The 20,499-nt window shown below is 48.3% G+C and overlaps 2 protein-coding genes across 15 annotated transcripts in view; one reads left to right on the forward strand and one right to left on the reverse strand.

The window, feature by feature from the left end:
* Positions 1 to 19,531, reverse strand: part of STX18 (syntaxin 18) — a 29,213-nt gene extending 9,682 nt beyond the window's left edge. For 3 of the 6 annotated variants that reach the window (XR_015055454.1, XM_085871288.1, XM_085871286.1), the window contains exons 1-2: positions 18,542 to 18,770; positions 2,939 to 3,006 (exon numbers count right to left, since the gene is read on the reverse strand). Coding sequence is in view for 5 of the 6 variants with exons in the window: in XM_085871288.1 (XP_085727414.1) it covers positions 2,939 to 3,006; positions 18,542 to 18,736 (263 nt within the window). In the remaining variant the exon portion in view is untranslated. Of the gene's footprint in view, positions 1 to 2,938; positions 3,007 to 18,541; positions 18,771 to 19,397 lie in introns of those variants that run through there. The other 3 variants (XM_085871291.1, XM_085871289.1, XM_085871287.1) reach the window with 2 other exon arrangements.
* Positions 19,498 to 20,499, forward strand: part of CREBRF (CREB3 regulatory factor) — a 91,512-nt gene continuing 90,510 nt past the window's right edge. For 6 of the 9 annotated variants that reach the window (XM_085871271.1, XM_085871275.1, XM_085871277.1 and 3 more), the window contains exon 1: positions 19,498 to 19,725. The gene's annotated coding sequence lies outside the window, so the exon portion shown is untranslated. The remainder of the gene's footprint in view (positions 19,726 to 20,499) is intronic. The other 3 variants (XM_085871273.1, XM_085871272.1, XM_085871274.1) reach the window with 3 other exon arrangements.

The following is a 20,499-nucleotide window of genomic DNA, read 5'->3' on the forward strand; positions in this document are numbered from 1 at the left end:
GGTGCCACAAAAGTGCTGCAGCTTCCATTTTATAGAGTAAATGAAAATGAAATACGAGTAGGACTTAAAACAAACATGAGATTAAACTACAAGGGCACTCTTGGACATCACCATATATGCTTCTGGCCACATCATTATACATACTTGTACCAGGTTTGATTTAAATCCCTGAATCCAGATTCAAAATATTAAATAATCCTGGCTTCCAGCCCATGCATCCGATCAGGTTGAAATATAAAACAAAATATTCCACATGAATACCAGATCATAACTGTGACGTTTCATGTGGATTGATGAAACAGTTCAAGAGAAAGAATTTTTAAAAGATTTTTGTTCAATCTAATATGGCTGCCAGACCATGTGACCTATTAATTATTCCTGAACACCCTGGTATCTTCAAGGCATGGGGAACATGTGGATGAAGTTTCCCCTCCATCTGTCACGCCATTCTGGAGAAGATTATTTGAAAACATTATAAGGTAAATCCAATATGGCTTCCAAAACGTGACCTATGACATCATAGGTGGAGAACTTTTTGTTCCTTGTGGATAGGCGATTATACCTGTAAAATTTTGCCTTGATCTGTTCAACCGTTTCGGCGAAGATTTTTGAAGGTCTTTATGTTAAAAAAAAAACAAAAACATTGTGTGTATATATATATATATATATATATATATATATATATGTATATATGTATATATATGTATATATATGTATATATATGTATATATATATATATATATGTATATATATATATATATATATATATATATATATATATATATATATATATATATATATATATATATATATATATATATATATATATATATATATATATATATATATATATATATATATATATATATATGGCTGCCGAACCACGTGACCAATGAAATCATCAATCCCCCCTCCCCCCCACCCCCACCCATATAATTTAACCCAAGATGACCCTCAAAAATTTTCATACTGGTAGGATAAAGCATTCGACATATGAAATTATGACGTCATAACGAAGCCACCACCTATGACATCAAAAAAACAAACTAACAAAAAAACAAAAAAAACACTTATTCCCCATGGGGAGTACTTCACACGTGCCAAGTATAAATTTTTCTCCATGGAGGGGTTTCAGAGATAGAGGTCCAAAGTTTTTCCTTTTTTCCAACATGGCTGCCATACCACATTACCTATGATGTCATAATTATAATTAAAACATTCTACATGAGTTGTTGCTCCTGTGGTGAAAATTTTGTGTCAATCGGATAAGCGGTTGCAGAGAAAACAAAGAAAATCAGCATGGACATACGTACGTACATACGTATGGACAACCCGAAAACATAATGCCACCGGCGACTTCGTCAGCGGAGGCATAAAAAAAAAAATCACATTTTGCTTGAAATAAACAAACATTCTGGTGGTCAGTCACTGTTGTTGTTCTCTGACTTCTTATTTAACCCCCACCCCTCCCCAAATTTAGGGAAGTTTCACAAAAATTGAATTAGGAATGACCACCACTCCCCCCCCCCCCCCCGCCCCCAAACAGTAAACAATGTAAATTCATATGCATTCTCCTTCATGTCCCATACAATAGAATGGTGGCCCATTAATGAGGTTCAAGGGCTGGCAGATTGGCCGAGAGGTGCACACACTCACGTCTATGACGTCCAGCCTGGGTTGGAATCCTGACCCAGCTCGAAACTGTAATTCTGGAGTTTTCATCGGCAGGTTGATCAGTCTATATTTGTGCCGTCCCTCAGACGGACATTAACCTGTGTGTCCCTTCTGCTGGCACAAGTTGGTGGATGTTATAGATTGGTGGCTTTGGCGAAGAGTAGGTGAGCAATCACTGACACACTGAACAAATTCCAAATTCCTGCGATAACCAACAGGAGGCACTGCATTTGTGGTACAGCCGTGCTCGCAGCACGTGATGCCAACATGCAGCTCCACATTCTGCATAAAAAGAATGGAATAGTGAAGTCCAACTCCAGCTCATTTAATTTTGTATGCACCCTATAGCTGCTGGTGGCATCATTGCTGGGAGTGCAGCTGTGCCACCGATGCAGTGCCCCTTATAGATTAGAGCAGGAATTTGGAATTTGGCCAGGGTGCTGGTAATAGCTCACCTACTCTTTGCGAAGGACACCACAGTTTTAACGTCCAACTAACACCAGCAGATGGGAAAACCAGGTTCAGGTCCATCTGCAGGAGGGCACACACCTTGATGAATCACCCTACCTGTGAAACACCAGAATTATAGTTTATAGCTGGGTTGAGATTCAAACCCAGGTGGCAAGACAGCTGAAAAGGTGAGTGTGTGTATCTCACGGCTCTGCCATCGGCCGCAAATCCAGCCGAAGAGTAGTTTTAGGGATTTGGATTATAATCTTCAGGAAGTCGACCTAGTTTTCAGAGAACCTCGATAACACTATTGAATGGTCAGTACATAACCCACATGGCTCATCAACGTCATTTGGGGTGGGGTTATAATATTTGCCCCACACCTGGTCTGTATATGATGGACCGACATGCGATATTAGTCCCCAAAATGGGGTGGAATAAATTCCTACCCTATTTACAGGCCACATTTTAAATGATCCAGATCTTATCCTTCTCCTGTAATTCATTTGGAAAAGTCAGGAAAGAAAAAAAAAAAGTTACATTTTGACCACTTGGAATACTCTGGAATTCGAGAGTTCCACAACCATTCTGGTCTTGAACAAATAAAATGAGTGCATAACTGTAGCAAGCAGTCCTTCGGAGGGAGATTTAAGCCGGCAATCAAACCTGCTTCAACGTGTGCTCACAACACTGTCAGAGTAGACCACTGCATGGTGGTTTCTTCATGCAACTTAAAAACTATTCCACAACAGTGAGAAACTTTGGCCGTTTACGATTCACCGACAAATAGTGATAAGAAAAGTGTCAAACGAACCCGCCAGTACTCAGGTAGTCTCGACGATGCTCGAGGATAAATTCACGAAGTTTTGTGATGTTTTTTACCTGTAAAAAAAAAGAAAGAAGAAGTAGGATACAATCATCAATCAAATAAAGATAAAATTCCCATCTTTATCCACCTCCAAGCAGAAGAAGGGGCATTCAAATGTTTCTTGTAACCAGATATTCACAAATCTAAAACTTGCCAACTTCTTAATATTTTTCAACCTAACGTCCCTTGTCAACTTCTATGCACATACCTCTTTTGTCCTTCAAATTTTCTATGCCAGGAATATCAAAGTTGTCAGATTGTGCATTAATTTGTCCCAAATGATTCAGTCAGTTCCGGATCGGTAGACATGCAGGTGGCACTTTAAATGTTGAAAGAGATAATTGTCACTGGGGGGCATGTAGGCTATTTTATTTGGAGGCGTTGCGGGGAGGGGGTGATCGAGCTGCTCAAAGCCACAGTCACAAATGGTAGTCTGAATCAAATCGGGCTTGTGTACAGCCGTGTTATCGTTAAAGACCCATTGGTGTTTGTCCTTGATTACTTGCCACAATTTCTGAACAAGGTTGGCATAACATTGCTCTGTGATCATAATTTTAAGAGGCCTCCAGCCAATCAGCAGCAAAATTACTTTGGAACCCAGGAAAACTGAGTCCTTGATACTCGCTAGCTGAGGGTTGGGTGCAAAATATTGTTACAGCCATCGGGTCTTTCCAGTGTCCTGATATGAATCCTGGCAGGTTGCATAAAAGCAGCGGCAATGGCCGGCTGATTCAGTCGCCCCGCGCTGGACCACTGGTCTATCCAGCTCGATACCGTGCCGAGTGGGACAACCGAGCCAGCCGATGCGTTAAGCTGGTCGGTGCTGTGTGCCCCATCCCTAATTACGAGTGAGTGGAATTGACAGGTGCACAACACAATGTTGTTATGGGCACTGGTCACCCGTATCCAATTAGCCCTTTAATGGACATTGCAAGAGCGATTATGGCCACCCAAGTTCACCCAAGACCAAGTTGATTTAATTATAAATGGTACACAGGGGACAGTAATACAAAGAAGCAATAACAAACTATCGTGATGCAAATCCCTCAACCCACTTCAGAAAATCACGCCCACAAAACCAAAGTCCTATTTCTGATCTTCATCAATGATCTCTCTGACTCTTTGCAAAACCCTCTTTATCTATTTCCTGACAACTCCAACCTCTGCCATGATGTCACATCCTTCAGACAGGCAGGCTGCAGCCTCTTCACCGTCTTCAGACATTGACAAAGTCACAATCGAGTCAAACATTTGGAATATACGTCTTTCAAGCCTGAAAAATCTCACACCCTTCCTATCTCTCTCCAAAAAGACTGTCTGGCAAACCATCCGATCTACTTTCTTCACAATTCTCTTGACGAGGAAGTTCAGTCATTCAAATCCCTCGGTCTCACAATCAGCCATGACCTTTTTGGTAAAGAACATTTCAAAGTTGGCATCCAAAGCCACCCGCCAACTGGGCATTCTCCATCGTACAAAGTCCTTCCTTGGCACACCTCAACTCTTATCCACCGACAAGGACTTCATCCGTAAATTGATGGAGCACTGTTCTCCCCTATGGGCTGGCTCCCCTGCATCACATCTTGATGCCAAGCCTGGTGTTGGCTTAGTGGTTAGGGTGATGGCTTGGGATCCTAGGGTCCTTAGTTCAAGCCCCGTTGGCCACTGAATTAAAATACACCAGGAGGTTGACTCAGCCTGTCATCCTTCCGAGGTCGGCAAAATGAGCACCATTGTACTGGTAAGGGGGACACTGCATCAGTGGCATAGCCGCGTCCCAACCAATGATGCAACCAGGGCGAGGGGGGAGAGAGAAAGAGAAAGAGAAAGAGAAAGAGAAAGAGTATAAACCAAGGTCTTCATAGATCACTGGAAAATCCCATGATGAATCTGAGTGAATAGGCTTATCCCTTCACAATCACAGACAGGTCGGTGGTCTCTGTATTCTACCGCCTCCGTTCCAGTCTTTTTTTTTGTATACCTTGTCGAGGCTCGTGTGAGAGCTAACACACAACGCACATCAAGGGGGCATGAGACAAGAGGGGCGGGAGTGGGAGGGACAAAACAGTGGGGAACAGACACATGAGGTCTTGCACCGTCAACTCTTTCTGTGTTTCCCCCCCCCTCCCCCAGTCTACAATCAACCCCCTTCTGGTGAAACTACCTAAATTCAGGAGCACTGCTCACTATTCAGTTGTTCCTCCCCACCCCCACTTTTGGAACCAACTTCCACATCCTCTTCAATCTCATTCTTCCCTCCTAGTCTTCAAGAGGGCTGTTCACCATGTCAGATCATCCCCAATCCAAAACCATTTCTTTTCTAACCTCGTCCCCCCTTCATTCCTTCCAAATTTCCAGTTTTCCCTCCTGTATCTATCTTATCCACCATATGCATTCTATCCTGCCCCAATTACTCCACACAAAACAAGTGTTTGTATTTCTCTGTCTTCGCCTTCAACTCTGCTGCTCCTTTTGTCCTATTGCATCCTGATCCGTTCAGTACTAGCATGACCACTTCCATGACTATATATATATATATATATATATATATATATATATATATATATATATATATATATATATATATATATATATATATATATATATAATAGTGGAGTTTGTTTGTATGTCCCCCTCTAGCACCCACAGTTTGCAAGCTAGACCCTACAAACCATGTATTTTCTAAACCAGCATGATGCAGGAAAGGTTATAGGACAAGTCAGTGGCGGATCCAGGGGGCTCAGGGGCTCGAGCTCACCATGTGAAGCACCCACAGACTGCCGAGGTAAATTATAAATCCAACCTCACCCCCAGTGGTGGGAGAGAGAGAGGTGTGCCGGCAAGCTGGACTGTGCTCATAACGAAGGAAACGAAAGTGAAAGTGACAGCATCACGACACGAAACGAAAGTAACAGCGTGTTGTCTGCGACAAATACAAGTAATTTTTGTGTTGTCTGCGACGATTTTGTGTTGTCTGCAATGAATATACAACGTGTCCAACGTGTCTGGAAAGTAAGTGGTTTGAATATACAATATGGCACGCCCGATTCCACCCACAATTTCCTCTCAAGCTGCCGCAAATCCGACTCCAGAACAGATACTTCATGACGCACGCATGCGAACTGACAGTATTCCCCAGCAGTTACTGACTAAAATTTCCGTCTTAAAACATGGACTGACCACAGCTGCATCTCACAAGGACACAAATGATGCAGTTGACAGACTCCAACACCTGGTTGTTGTATCCAACAACAACAGCAAAGCTCGCAGTCTTGAAGATCAGAGTGTACGCACTGCATCTACCCGAGCAACCAAGTCGGCTGAAACGAACGCTCACCGTCTTGAAGATCAGCGTATTCGAACCACTCAACAAAGAGAGCGCGATGCTGCCAATAGGCCAGCACTGACTTATGACCCAAATGAGCTCCATGTTAAAGCAAGCATTGGGCCAATGGACAAGTTCTGTTGCCACTGTGGTGCAAAAAAATTCAAGGCAGAAAGGCCTGGTATTTGCTGCTCAGGAGGCAAGGTTATCATGCAGCAATTCCCTCCACTCCCTCAAATCCTTCAGGAGAAGGCCCCATGAGCAAGACCTTCCTGTCCAATATCCACGAGTGCAATGGCTGCTCCTCAATGACCAGCTTTGGCCACAAGGATGACTCTGTGCAGGCATAGAACCCAAGCTTCAATATTCAAGGCCAGGTGTTTCACCGCATCGGCAGCTTCTTACCACCACAGGAAGGCCAGCCCAAGTTCCTCCAGGTGTATTTCCTCGACAGCTTCGCACAGCAGACTGAAATCAGGGGCCAGAACAGGCGCCTAAATCAACAGCTTCTCAGGAACTTTACTGAGTGGTTCCAAGACAACAACCACTATGTCCAACAGCTCAAGACTGCCAAAGACATCATAGAAGAGGACAATACTGAAGAACGGAAGATCGTGATCAGAGAGGACAAGAGGCCCCGGGGTCAGAATGAACGGCGATACAACGCCCAGACAGCAGCTGAGATGGCCATCCTCATGGACAATGAACAAACGGAAAATCGCGACATCGTCATTTGCCTGAAGGACGGCGCCCTCAAGAGGATCTCTGAGCTCCACGCAGCCTCTGAACCACTATAGTATCCACTCATCTTCCCTTACGGCACAGATGGTTACCATATCTACATCGCCGGCATGAATGGATGCAAGGTGACAACAGCAATTCTTCAGCTGTCATATCATGGTAAGGGATGGCAACTACCTTCTGCAAGGTGCACACCTCTTCCAACAATACCTGGTAGATGCCTACTGTAAGATTGAGACTGGGAAACTTCAGTTCTTGCGCCATGAATAAAAGGCTCTCAGAGCAGACAGCTACATCAGCCTAAGAGCCCATCCTGGCTATTGATGGCGACCCTCGGCAAGTCGGCCAAAGAGTAGTACTACCAGGCACCTACACTGGCGGTCCACGTGACATGCGTGAGACAGAGTGACGCCATGGCATATGTCCGAAGGATGGGCCGAGCTGACTTCATCACCATGACATGTAACCCGCAGTGGCCAGAAATCACGGATAACCTCCTGCCGGGTCAACAAGCACAGGACAGACCAGACATGGTGGCACGGGTGTTCCGCCAAAAGCACAAGAAGCTGATGGAACTGATTGTGAAGGAGACTGCCTTTGGCAAGGTGCGCGCTTGGCTGTACACCATAGAGTACCAGAAGTGAGGCCTACCACACGCCCACATCCTCACCTGGCAAGACCCACAGTACAAAATCAGGCCGGAAGAGATCAACTTGGTCATTGCGGCTGAGATTTCCAACAAGGGCAAAGACCCACAGCTTCACAAATTGGTGCTATCCCACATGATCCACGGCCCCTGCGGAGCAATCAACATGAACTCGCCCTGTATGGTGGACCGGCAGTGCACCAAACATTTTCCCAAGACATTCCTTCAGTGCACAGAACAAGGCATAGACAGCTATCCCAAGTACCGACGCCACAAGCCGGAAGATGGCAGACACATAGGCAACATCAAGATGCTACAGCGAAGCAAATGCATCAATCAAGAGGTTACCAACCAGTGGGTCGTCCCGTACAACCCACTCCTACTGCGGGAATTTAATTGCCACAGCAACGTGGAACTCTGCAGCAGCATAAACTCCATCAAGTATGTACTCAAATATGTCACGAAGGGAACAGACCAGGCAGTTTTTGAGCTGCAGTGAACACATCACGACAATGAGCAACAGACCGACAGCCGAGAGTGGTGGACGAGATCACCCTATTCCAAAATACGAGGTACATGGGCAGCTGTGAGGCAGCCTCTGCATTCTGGAGCACCCAACGCATGACCACTTTCACCAGTGGTTGGCTTGGCCGTGCACCTCCAGAACGGACAAAGAGTAATATTCACCGAAGCCAACACAATGAACATAGCTCAAGGGCCACCCCCAGCCACCACCCTCACTGCCTTCTTTGAACCATGCAACAATGATATATCCGCCAAAACTCTCAAATACGCTGATGTCCCCGAGTACTACACTTGGAACCGAAGCACAAAGAAGTGGATACGGCGCAAGACGGGTGTCCCATTCGATGGAAATGACCCACAAAATGAGATCTGGCGGGCTCCAGCAATCGGCCGCATCTAAACCGTCAGTCCAAGGGCAGATGAATGCTACTTCCTGCGAATGCTGCTCAAGTGACCGGTCCGACATCCTTTGAGAAACTGTGGACAGTCAACAACCATGTCTGCGATACATTCCGAGAGGTGTGCCATATGAGAGGACTTCGAGAGGATGACCAGCACCTGCGCCTGGCCATGGAGGCCACAGTCACCCATTCTCCAGCCAACATGCAAAGTCTCTTGGTGATCATCCTCACAGCCTGTGTCCCCAACAACCCAATTGACCGATGGACACAGTTCCGCTATATCACCTCTCAGAGGACTTCCTCGACCAACACAGGCGCCGCGTGAACAATGCAGACGCAGACTACAATGACGACATTTACAACCAAGCCCTCTGCTGTCTCGAAGACAAGGTCGCTCTGATGGGTGGCCAACCTCTCCTCTGCAAGTCTACGGCCTCCCTGCACCACAGCATGACACGAACGAGAGGCTTTCCCGAGAATACCAGAAGGAAGTGAGCTATGACACAGAAGACATGACGGCGCAGCAAAAACCTCCAAACCAATCTCACAGACGATCAGCGCACGGTCTACAACACGTTCTTCGAGATTATGCAACAGACCGATAACCCGAATAACAGCCATCAAGGCAACATCATGTTCTTGGATGCCCCAGGTGGCACGGGCAAAACGTATCTGATCAATCTCATCCTTGCTGAAGCCGCTGTCACACCTTGACGTTTTAGCCAGCGTATGGCAACGTATCAAAATGTATGTAAAACGCTGGCGTACGCTGAACTATTGATGTTTTTTTAAAAAAGTTTTTGGCATATTCATAACGAGTTGGACGTATGCATAACGTCTTAGTAACGTACACAGAACGTTTGGATAACTTATAGATAACTTATACCAACGAATGCTTAGCGTGTTGTTGGTGTTCACAACCTATACCCAACGATAGTCTCACGTATGCATAGCGCGGCAGCGTATCGCCGACAATCACGTGGCGTAGCCTATTAAAAGGCTGCCGCTCGACGATTCAAATCATAACTGCACGAGACATCGAAGTGTCAAGGCCCTGTCACACCTTGACGTTTTAGCCAGCGTATGTCGACGTATGAAAAATTTGCCGAATACGCTGGCACATGTCGTAGTACGCCGAGCACGTCGACAAATTTTAAGCATGCTCAAAATTTTTAGACGTATGCCAGCGTATGACTCACACGTTCCGCATACGCTGGCCATAAGTTGTAGGCATGTTATGCGATCGTTGACACACGTTACTTGTAAGTTACTTATAAGTCTAAACACGTCGAGGTAATGTTTAGCGTACCCAAAACTTATTTCTAACCTATGAGTAACGTGCTTTGAACCTATGAGTAACGTATCTCCAACGCATATTGATGTATGTAGACATATTTGACGTCTTCCGGACGACCACAGAACTTACTGAACGTGTTTCTAACTTACAGCTACTGTATAATGGCATATTGGCAGCGTTTAGGGGAATTGGTATATAAAAATGGGGTTCACAGGAGGAACCCGTCAGTGTTTCATACCCCATGTTTTTTTTTTCTTTTTTTTCGGCATGACGGTGATGTTGACACTTCGATTGCAAGTGCGGTTATGTCGATTCCCGTCGTCGGCTACGTTAAGCGACCCGGCTACGTCGATTCCCACCAGACTCCCCGGAATTGTAAGCCGTCGCTCACGGATAATTCCATGACGCGGCGGGTCGCTGAACCGACCGTGGACGCCAATAACTCAACCGCGTGACCTAGGGTCCTCTCGTCTATGGAATCGGGTTACCTAATGAACCACGTGGTTTGATTACCGGGGAACCACGCCCTCGGTACGCCTTGTCCGAACCGGATCACTTCTCCAGATCGGATGCAGCCGAGCGACGCTGTCAAGGACGTACTGGCGAGAAGGAACGGATCGTTGGGAATAAAGACCCAGCTAAACTTAGATTCGAACCATGCTGGACCAATGAGAGAAAAGACAACGGCGAGCTGGGAACATTCCGAATGATAATTATTTAACAAGCAAGGGAGGAAAAGTATGTGGTATGACAAAGATTTATTGGGAATGTAATGCAGGGAAAGAGGAGAGAGGTGTGGTGCGACAATAATACAAGCAACCTACGAAAGCAGACAGTGCAGACTTGACGCGAGATTAATAAGTTACAACAATAATACACTTCTACAGACAGGTGCCAGCACACTCAGACACACACAGAAAAAGAAACCCCAATGGGAAGCGACTTTTGCAAGCAGGGAGGGAGGGGAGTTGAGGTTATGCTCTTGGTACCTGGGCGTTTCGGGGGAGGGGATTCTCCATGGTGAGGTACCCGGAAGTAGTCGCGTTGTCTCTGGCCCAAGTCGCACGTGTGGAACCTGTGTTCTGAAGGAGGAGCTTGAGTGGAGAAGGGCAGAGTCCAGAGTGCGAGGGTGGAGTAGTGGGCGGAGACGACAAGCAGGAGGCGGTTTGTCAAGGTGCGACGTGGGCGGAGTCAAGAAGCAGGAACACACCACGTGAAAACACCACTCTGAATCACACACACCAGACGGAGGAGCTTCTCTGTCTTTTATCGAGCCCGAAGCTCGGGGAAGGGGATCATGCCGAATTTGACGTTATCGCCCGAATCGGGCGCTTTGATTGGCCCCGACCCCTCACGTGGTCTGCCAGCTTGGGCCGGGTTTCGGGTAGACGTTGGTGCAGCTTGCCCACCTTGCTGCAAAAGCGTTCGTGACTGATTTATCCCAGTAAAGAAAAGAGAAGAGTGGGAATGAAATGAAAGGGAAAATGATTTATTAACCCGAAGTATTACTATTAGACCATCGCAACGCACTCCCGGTTGTCCCGCTAGACAAAAGGTAAGGGACTATCTACACGTACAATAATGGGATAACTGTGACCTATCTGTTGTAAGCACATGGTTCTGAGAACCGCAACACGATATATCTATCTATAATTCCAGCAATGTGTGTGTGTGTGTGTGTGTGTGTGTATGTGTGTGTGTGTGTGTGTGTGTTTTTGTGTGTGTGTTTTTGTGTGTGTGTGTGTGTGTGTGTGTGTGTGTGTGTGTGTGTGTGTGTGTGTGTGTGTGTGTGTGTGTGTATGTGTGTGTGTGTGTGTGTGTGTTTTTGTGTGTGTGTTTTTGTGTGTGTGTGTGTGTGTGTGTGTGCGAGCGCGCACACGCGCGCGCATATGTGTCCATGGGCCCGTTTAATAAGTCGGAACTGCTGTTAAGTGTAAATGACTGAACATAATAAGTAGACGGTTGTAGTTCTTTTGTTGTGCTTTTGTTGCATACGTGTTTTGCCTTATTTAATTGCATACGTGTGTCATTATAATAAATGTCCTTGTGTGAATGTAAACCTGCTTGTTGCATCCATTCCCTCATTGACTGAACATTTCGTGTGTTGGGAGTTAGAAAGCTGTTGGTTTGCCGTAATAGGGGGACATTTGGACCGACAGTTCTCAGCGATTACGCCGCTCGGAATCGCACACGGACAAGCTCGCCTCGGCGGTTTGTTCCGTACGAGATCCGTTGAGGGTGGAATTCCCCGGTAGTTGGATCACGTGGGTATTTAGGTACATTGAAGATTGGCAATCGACCCTACCCCACGTGATCTGCCGATTGGCGTATGTCGGTTCTTGTACAAGGACCCGTCGCTCGGAGTTATCCGGGCGGCGATCTATATTCCGGGCGATCGGTCGGGCCGACTCGACTTGCGGCTCCGTTCAGAGCGGTCGGTTGGCGGCTGACCCCCGGCCAGTAACAATTGGTTGTCAGGAGTGCGATTCGGCCCCCTCCGCCTCAAAGTTCACGGAGGCGGATCAGGGGTATCCGGAGCAACCCCCCCCCCCCCCCCCGTGTCCCCAAATTACGAGCGTTATAAATTTTATTCCAAGCACGTAAAATGTTCAGCCAAGGCGAGCAGGGGCAGGAGGGATTAGGAATGGATTTGGAAATGTTAGAATCTATGGCTGAGGACGAAATGACCATGTAGGACACTCCCATGATGCAGGTTGACTATTCCCCGCAAATAAATGCAGAGTCCGCAATGGGCGCAGCGGCGGGGGCCGCGGTGTATGACACGCCCCCTCCCCTCCTCCGTCAAAATCCCTCCTCAGTCCCCGGCGGATCCGCGCCCGATAATGGTGAAGCGACTGCCACCGGGCCACCTGACATGAGCCAGCTATTAGAAATATTGCTGGCAAAAATGGATGAGAATGTGCAAACGCTGCGGGGTGAGATGCAGAGCGTGGGGCGATGCCTGCAGGCGGGCAGAATGGCAATTGAGAGGAGCGAAACGCGGGCAGTGGAGCTCAAAATGGCGGCGCCACGTGTTGGAGCGAACGAGCTGAGGGGGAGTGTGGACTGTGTCGGTCCCGCGGTGGAGGACAAAGTAATTTGGAAGACGCGTTGGGCGAGACTCGAGCAGGTGACAGAGAAGGAAAAATTAAAAGGGGTGACGGAGACGTGTACGGCAAGACACGTAGAGACGAGGGAAATAATAAACGAGGTGACAGAAATACCAGAGCCACGGGGAATAGAACAGGAAACAGAGACGAAAAGCCAGGAAGAAACGGAAATAATAAACGAGGTGACTGAGATAAAGCAAGTAGAGGAGAAACTCCAGGTAATTGACGAGCACACACAGGTAGGCATAGTGAGGGACAATGGGGTTGAGCTGGGGGAGTGTTTTGTGACCTGGTGCGAGCAGCAGGATAGCCTCCTTCAGGAACGAGGTGATGGACTGTGCCCCCTTGAGGCGGATCGCGACGAGGAGAGTCCGGTCGAGCCTTGCGAGGTAAAGGGGGCGAGTGCTGTGAAAGGGTGCACGCGGAGCTTGGGGGTTATGGAAACCCCGGGACCCCTTGAGATGGTGCTAATTCCCAGCGTGGTTGTTCCAGTGCGTGTGGTGTCAAAATGTGTTTGCGAGTGTGCCAAAATGAGTGCTTTCCAGCACGCATGGTGTGGATGAAGCACCATGTGTGGATGAAGCACCGCGTGTGGATGAAGCACCGCGTGTGGATGAAGCACCGCGTGTGGATGAAGCACCGCGTGTGACAGGAATCGCGTGTGTGAGTAGTATAGTGTGTGCGAGTGAAAGGCGATGTGTGAGAGAGACAGCGTGTGTGAGGTCGCTGTACCTGAGGGAGATGACAGTCGGTATGTGGGAGAACGCAACCGCATCGCCGTGTCCGAGTGCCATGGTGGAGTGTGTGAGCGTCGTGGCACGCAGGAGTGTGTGCGTTGAACGGCGACGACGACAGGACCAGATGAAGGACAAGGGCCGAGTAGCGGCCGCAGCTATTTTGAGCACTGTGCCGGGTTTGCACAGCAGCGAGCGCGGGGTCCATGCTGTGCTACGCACAAGGCCGCCACGTGCGCGGCTGCGCAGGTGATACCCGGTCCGGAAACGCCAGCGGTGGATGTTAGCCGATCCCGCGGACGGACAGAAGCTAGGCTGGAGTAGGAATTTGGACCGGATGGGTTCTCCACGTGAGCGTGTTTGTAAAGCTCCGACGAGCAGAGCACATATGTTCGCGTGGGGAACCCCTCGAAACGCGGGGCTTGCTTTGAGATGCACAGAGTGACGTCATGGCTGCACGTGTTTGGAATCCGGCAGAAGGGAATTCCTGCCGGATGGTACCGTCCAAGAGGGACGAGGTGCGCGGGGCGCAAGCAGCTACCATGACGTCACGGAAAAAGAGCGCGGCTGTGACCTGCGGCGCTGGTGGTGCGCATTATGAAAAAAAAAAGAGTTGAGAAAAAGCAAGCCTCGCTTCGAGTGAACAGGATTCCCAGGCAAGGGGTGGAAACCCCTTGTTTTGGGGCACAGGAAGTACTAGTTGGAGGATGGGTTACAGTTAGTGAGACCGGCTTCATGGGGACATGGGTTGTACCTCATGGAGCCCGTGGAATGGATTAGTTGGAGGGATTTTAGTTTAGATTTAGGAAATGGAATTTTTGGATTTTTGGAGACACGGACAGACTGGAAATGTGTAGTGGAGACGTAGCATAGCTACGTAGAGTAAATGGAACATGCATGAGTTTTAAGGGATGATGAGGGAGCACGAGTTAGTCAGGGGATTTAGTTAGAAGGATGACAGTGTGGAGTGTTGGTGTGAGTTGCGAAATGGAAAGTGTGTGAGGAATGAGTGTAGGACAGTGGGCCCAAGTGTGCGAGTGGAGCGAATGTGGTATGCATGGTGCGAATGACTGGTTGGGGGGAGGAGTGATTCCCACCCCCGGGGTCAGTTTAATGTTGCTAGTGGGTTATTCAAATTTACTAACAGGAGGTCGTTTTGTTGTTGGTGTCGAGAGAAGGCACGAAACCCGTTTGGAGGGGTGCAGGAGTTCATGGACCGGCTGGGAGCGTGGTGTGAAAAGTTGAGTTTTGTTTTGTGGGCACCCCAGGCACCGGACTAGTCGGCCAGAGTAGGCCAAGGGCCCAAGAGAGGTTGGGATAGAGTAGTGGGCACAGGCGACCCGTCGGAAACGGGACCCGTAGCACCAGAATGCCACGGGGGCAGTGTAGTGGGCACGGGCGACCCTCGGAAAGGGACCCGGGGCATCAACACGCCACGTGGGCATCGGAAGGGGGGCAATGCCAGAGAGGGCAACCCCCCACATTTATAGGGAGCAGCTAGGCTCGGAGGCAGCCTGCGGGCCTGGGGGTGCCATGGTTAGAGTTCGGCAGAGGGGGAGTTCCTGCCAGTTGAGCCACGCTGCCCAGCCAGGAAATTGTGCGAGGGCACGTATGAAAATTTGAGGGCAAGTCCCAAACTTATAATGGACACCAACACAGGCGACGGGAATCATGGTTTTTAGAACCGATAGTTTTAAAATGTGAGGCGTTTTTGGAAAGCCCCGGGGTAGTTTCAGGTTAATGAATGTTAGGGTACATAGGAGATGTACCCCTTCGCACCATCCATCCCTTCACTCATTGTTGGCCGCTGAACCCACCTTGGTAGATCGCTGAACTCTGAGGAGGCCATTCTGTGGCTTTGTTGGGCCTCGAGACAGGACGCTAGTCTCTCCCTATTCCCCTCCAGAGAGGGAACGTAGGGGTTGGGAGTAGGCTTGGTGGACATGATAGGTTAGCCGGACAAAGACAATAAAGGGGGTTAGGGAGACAATTATAAAAGGGAAATAAAAATAAAGAGGGGCTAAATTTTGTTGTTTGTGTGGCAAATTAAGGGAGTGGGTATGGACAGAGACAGGCAAAGGCGGTGGAGTGGGGGGGAGACAGTAGGCTGGGTCTGAGCCCGCCTTCAAAGTGGCCGGCACCACCGCACTCCCTCCAAACCTGATGGAACCACACCAGAGGCTGGCCAGCTTCACCTGTCGGCCTGTTGTGCTGCAGCCACCTGTTCTGCATGGACTTACCTTGCCATGCCTAGTTGCCTGCCTCTGCCATGACCCCATGCCTGTGAGCCCTTGTTTGCGTTTGCCCCTGTGTCCATCCATCACCATGCGCGCCAGGACCATCCAGTGTTGTGAGGACTGCCCTGCAGGCAGCCTGTGCATCCAGTCCATTTTTTTTTGTGTTTTGCGACCATCTCCATCCATTCCCCTGCACCAAAGATTTTGCTATGACTTTTGCCTTTCCCCTTTCACAGATCACAAGTCCTGGGCCAGGGTTAGTGTAATGTAATAGATAAGTTAAAATTGTAAATACGTGGAACCCAACCTGCATGTTTGTTTTAGCGCCGGCAATTTTAGTTAAGTTGTCCGAATGAGTCTGAGAGTTTGTTTAGTTAGTTACGCAGCGCATTAGGTTATTTATTTTTGGGACACTTACATAAAGAAATGTCGCACTCAGGGATCCGAAGGTAGAACGTACTCGGGGAAAATTTACACATGCTGGTCACACGAAAATTTGACGACTCGGGACGAGTCTGTAAAGAGGGGAGGGGGTAGTGTTACGAATTTGGAATTCAATTGCACACAACATACAGTTTCCCATAGTCAGCTATGTCGATAAGTGCATGTTCCCTCGATAGCTCACCTTTCATTGTTTAAATGTTCAGAGATTGATTAGATGCGCTGCGGATCGATTTAATAGTTAGGGAACGAAACAATGGAGACGTCCCTCCCCCTCTTCTGCGAAGAGGAAGAAGAACCCTGCGGTGACGTCAACAACTCCCTCCCACCCGTGGTTGAGCGGGGGGTGGATCACGAGGGCATGAGTCACGCCGGGTGCGGGGGAGGGGGTGCAAAGGATAAAGAGAACATCTTTTCTTTGTTCAAAAAGAGTTCGTGTGCTGAGTCCCGTGGGAGGAGAAAGCTTTTTGCTTCGGAGAGAGCAGTCGTTCAGCAGCAGTTGGGTCCTGCTTGGCTTGAGACCTTCGGAAGCTTTTTGCTTCGCCTGGCTCACTGAGCTTCGGCTGCTGCTTTGTTTTGGAAGGAACGTGAGCTGGTTGTTCGGCTCGAGCTGCTAGTGGAGGCTTCTTCCTCTTCCTCTTGGTTCGTGGAGCTTTTCGTTCTCCATTTTGTTTCCCGGCTTGGGGCGATGCGTCGGCCTCTTCTTGGAGTTGGTTCCTCGGGGAAGCGATGCATCGACAGGAAGGATCGGCGCCTCATCTCACCGGCACGCGTTGAGAAGTGCAGGAGGATTCGCGGGAGCTTGGGAAGGAACGCGGCTCACGGCGATTGGATCCAGCTCGCTCTCGCTGGAGCCCGGGACCGGACAAGTTGAAGACCACACGAGGTGGAGAGGTTCGAATCAAGCTGTGAGTTCCAGCTCACCTGTCCTCCGAGCTGGAGCTCGTGATTAAAGACCTCAGCCACCGTTTCGTGTGTGTGTGTGTGTGTGTGTGTGTGTGTGTGTGTGTGTGTGTGTGTGTGTGTGTGTGTGTGTGTGTGTGTGTGTGTGTGTGTGCACGCGCGCGCACGCGCATGTACGTGTATCCATGGGCCTGTCTAATAAGTAGGAACTGCTGTTAAGTGTAAATGACTGTACATAATAAGTAGACGGTTGTAGTTCTTTTGTTGCTTGCATAATTGCATACGTGTTTCATTATAATAAATGTCCTTGTGTGAATGTAAACCTGCTCGTTGCGTCCATTCCCTCATTGACTGAACATTTCGTGTGTTGGGAGTTGGAAAGCCGTTGGTTTGCCGTAATAGGGGGACATTTGGACCGACGGTTCTCGGCGATTTCGCCGCTCGGAATCGCGCACGGACAAGCTCTCCTCGGCGGTTTGTTCCGTCCGAGATCCGTCGAGGGTGGAATACCCCGGTCGTTGGATCACGTGGGTATTTAGGTACATTGAAGATTGGCAATCGACCCTACCCCACGTGATCTGCCGATTGGCGTATTTCGGTTCTTGTACAAGGACCCGTCACTCGGAGTTATCCGGGCGGCGATCTATATTCCGGGCGATCGGTCGGGCCGACTCGACTTGCGGCTCCGTTCAGAGCGGTCGGTTGGCGGCCGACCCCCGGTCAGTAACAATATATATATATATAGACATATAACAATACACACACACACACACACACACACACACACACACACACACACACACACACACACACACACACACACACACAGACACACACAGTCTCTGTTCCTGGAGGACCAATGATCTGGCTTCACCACACACGGTCACCATGGTTTCGCAGATTTTCCTTGGAACTGGCATCTTCCTTGTAACACCTCAACGTTAAAAATGTTAATAAGATACATACTTGTATGACGTCACAATTAGCTTCTGGATCTATTATACTCTGGAACAGCAAACATCAGATCAATGAAACACATGTACAGCAGGTGTGTAGTGGGAAAAAAATTTTTGTAAAAGAAGGTCGCGACTCTTAAGGGAGCAAAAAAAAAAATCCTCTATACCGAGAACTTTTTGAACGGCCCTTCCCTCAGACTACCTCATCCACCATTGACGAATTGCCAACTCACCAGCTCTTTCGCCCGGGTGGGTAAGTCTCCCCGGGCTCGACCCTTGGGCATTATCCGCTGGCTCAGAGACTCTTTCTCAGACTCATGCCGATCCACGCCAGTGGAAGCCGCATCGAGCAACTGTCCGTGCGCCTTATTGCGGCTTCGAACAGCACGGACACTCGCTCGAAAGAGAGACGTTATGTCAGCCGCCATGCTCAATGATTTACCTCAAAAAAAAAAAAACTCTTCTTCTTCTCTACTTCTTCTTCTTCTTCACTTTAACCTCACTCCGTCACTTATGCTTCTAACAGTTTAATAACAACTTTAAAATCTACTAACATTGCGTGATGTTATTAAATGTTCGTGCACCCATTTGTAATTATATTGTCCAAGCCGGAGTAACGTGATTAGTAATGTCATTTAAAGCGGTGTATAGACGTAATACTGTTTGCTCGACACCTAATTAAAAATTGGATTTCTATTTCCTTTAACACGTCCTTCGTACATATCAAGTTGTAATACAAGAGAGAAACACACCGATTGATGATGCCCCTCACGAGGATGCCCGCGACTCGGTTAATTAACATTTTTACAATTATCCTCCAGGGTGTTCTCCATTAATCCATTATCCAATTAGCACGACTGTTTTGTCTTCCGTCTATTGTTAATTTTATGATATCATTTTGTGTTGTGAATCGAGAAACAATAACACGTACCATGTGTCACTGACAATAAAATAATTGATGGAATCATTCTTAAATCGAATTAGCAAAAGGCATGATCAGGATTTGACGTGATATGACTGGCAAAAGGTTTTCTCATTTTTCAGAAAGTTCCGATATCTATAATCGGAAAAAGAAAAATGTAAACAAACCATAATGAGATGCGAGCCACGCCCCCGTTGAAGCGCCATTGGTGGAGCGGCAATTGACGTCACGCGATGACTCGCTGACAGGAGAACAACACGGCGTCGCCTTCCGCACCCTTCAGCGTCTGTTTACTCTCACGGTCAAGTCTGGGGCTTCACGGCCCGTTTGTTTAGAACGTTTTCTGAGGTAAACTCACCTCGTTTCGGACACACCCGCTCGCAGTTACGGGCCGTGCGAGATCGAACGAGGCCCAATTGCGCCGAAAACGTGACAAAACATCAGGGAAGCGGACGGTCCACATCCAGTCACCGCAGCCATTTTTCCCTTCAGGAGGTAAACTCACCAGCGGCTGCTTGTTTCACACATATAAATATACATATATAATTTCCTCAATACCATTGAACTTCGTTTGTTTCCGAAACGAGTGATTTTTATCTTTATTTTAATTTAATTTTCGACCGTCGGACGTATTATATAAATGTACATGATAAAATCGATGTCTCGGGGTGAGATGTTTAAACATGATTTGTTTCATGAACGAAAGCGAAGTTTTATTTATTATCGGATGTGTTTCTTTGGTAAAAGAGGAGGATGTGAGAAGGTCAAGCGAGAAATGGCTCGAACTAGATTGACGAGGGAGGAGAGGAATCTTGAATTGGACGACGTGGGGGGGGGGAGGGGTTAGAAGAGGATGAGGAGTCTGGAAGGGGCAGGCTATGAGGGACATTGGAAGGGGGAGGGAGAGGGAGATTGGAAGGGGGAGGGAGAGGGAGATTGGAAGGGGAGGGAGAGGGAGATTGGAAGGGGGAGGGAGAGGGAGATTGGAAGGGGGAGGGAGAGGGAGATTGGAAGGGGGAGGGAGAGGGAGATTGGAAGGGGGAGGGAGAGGGAGATTGGAAGGGGGAGGGAGAGGGAGATTGGAAGGGGGAGGGAGAGGGAGATTGGAAGGGGGAGGAAGAGGGATATTGGAAGGGGTGGGGAGGGGGAGGGAAAAGGTGATTGGAAGGGGTGGGGAGGGGAGGGAGAGGGAGATTGGAAGGGGTGGGGAGGGGGAGGGAGAGGGAGATTGGAAGGGGTGGGGAGGGGAGGGAGAGGGAGATTGGAAGG

This window comes from Eptatretus burgeri, chromosome 2 (assembly GCF_056783735.1).
Source record: "Eptatretus burgeri isolate ZD-2024b chromosome 2, Ebu_testis_v1, whole genome shotgun sequence".
NCBI lineage: Eukaryota > Metazoa > Chordata > Myxini > Myxiniformes > Myxinidae > Eptatretus > Eptatretus burgeri.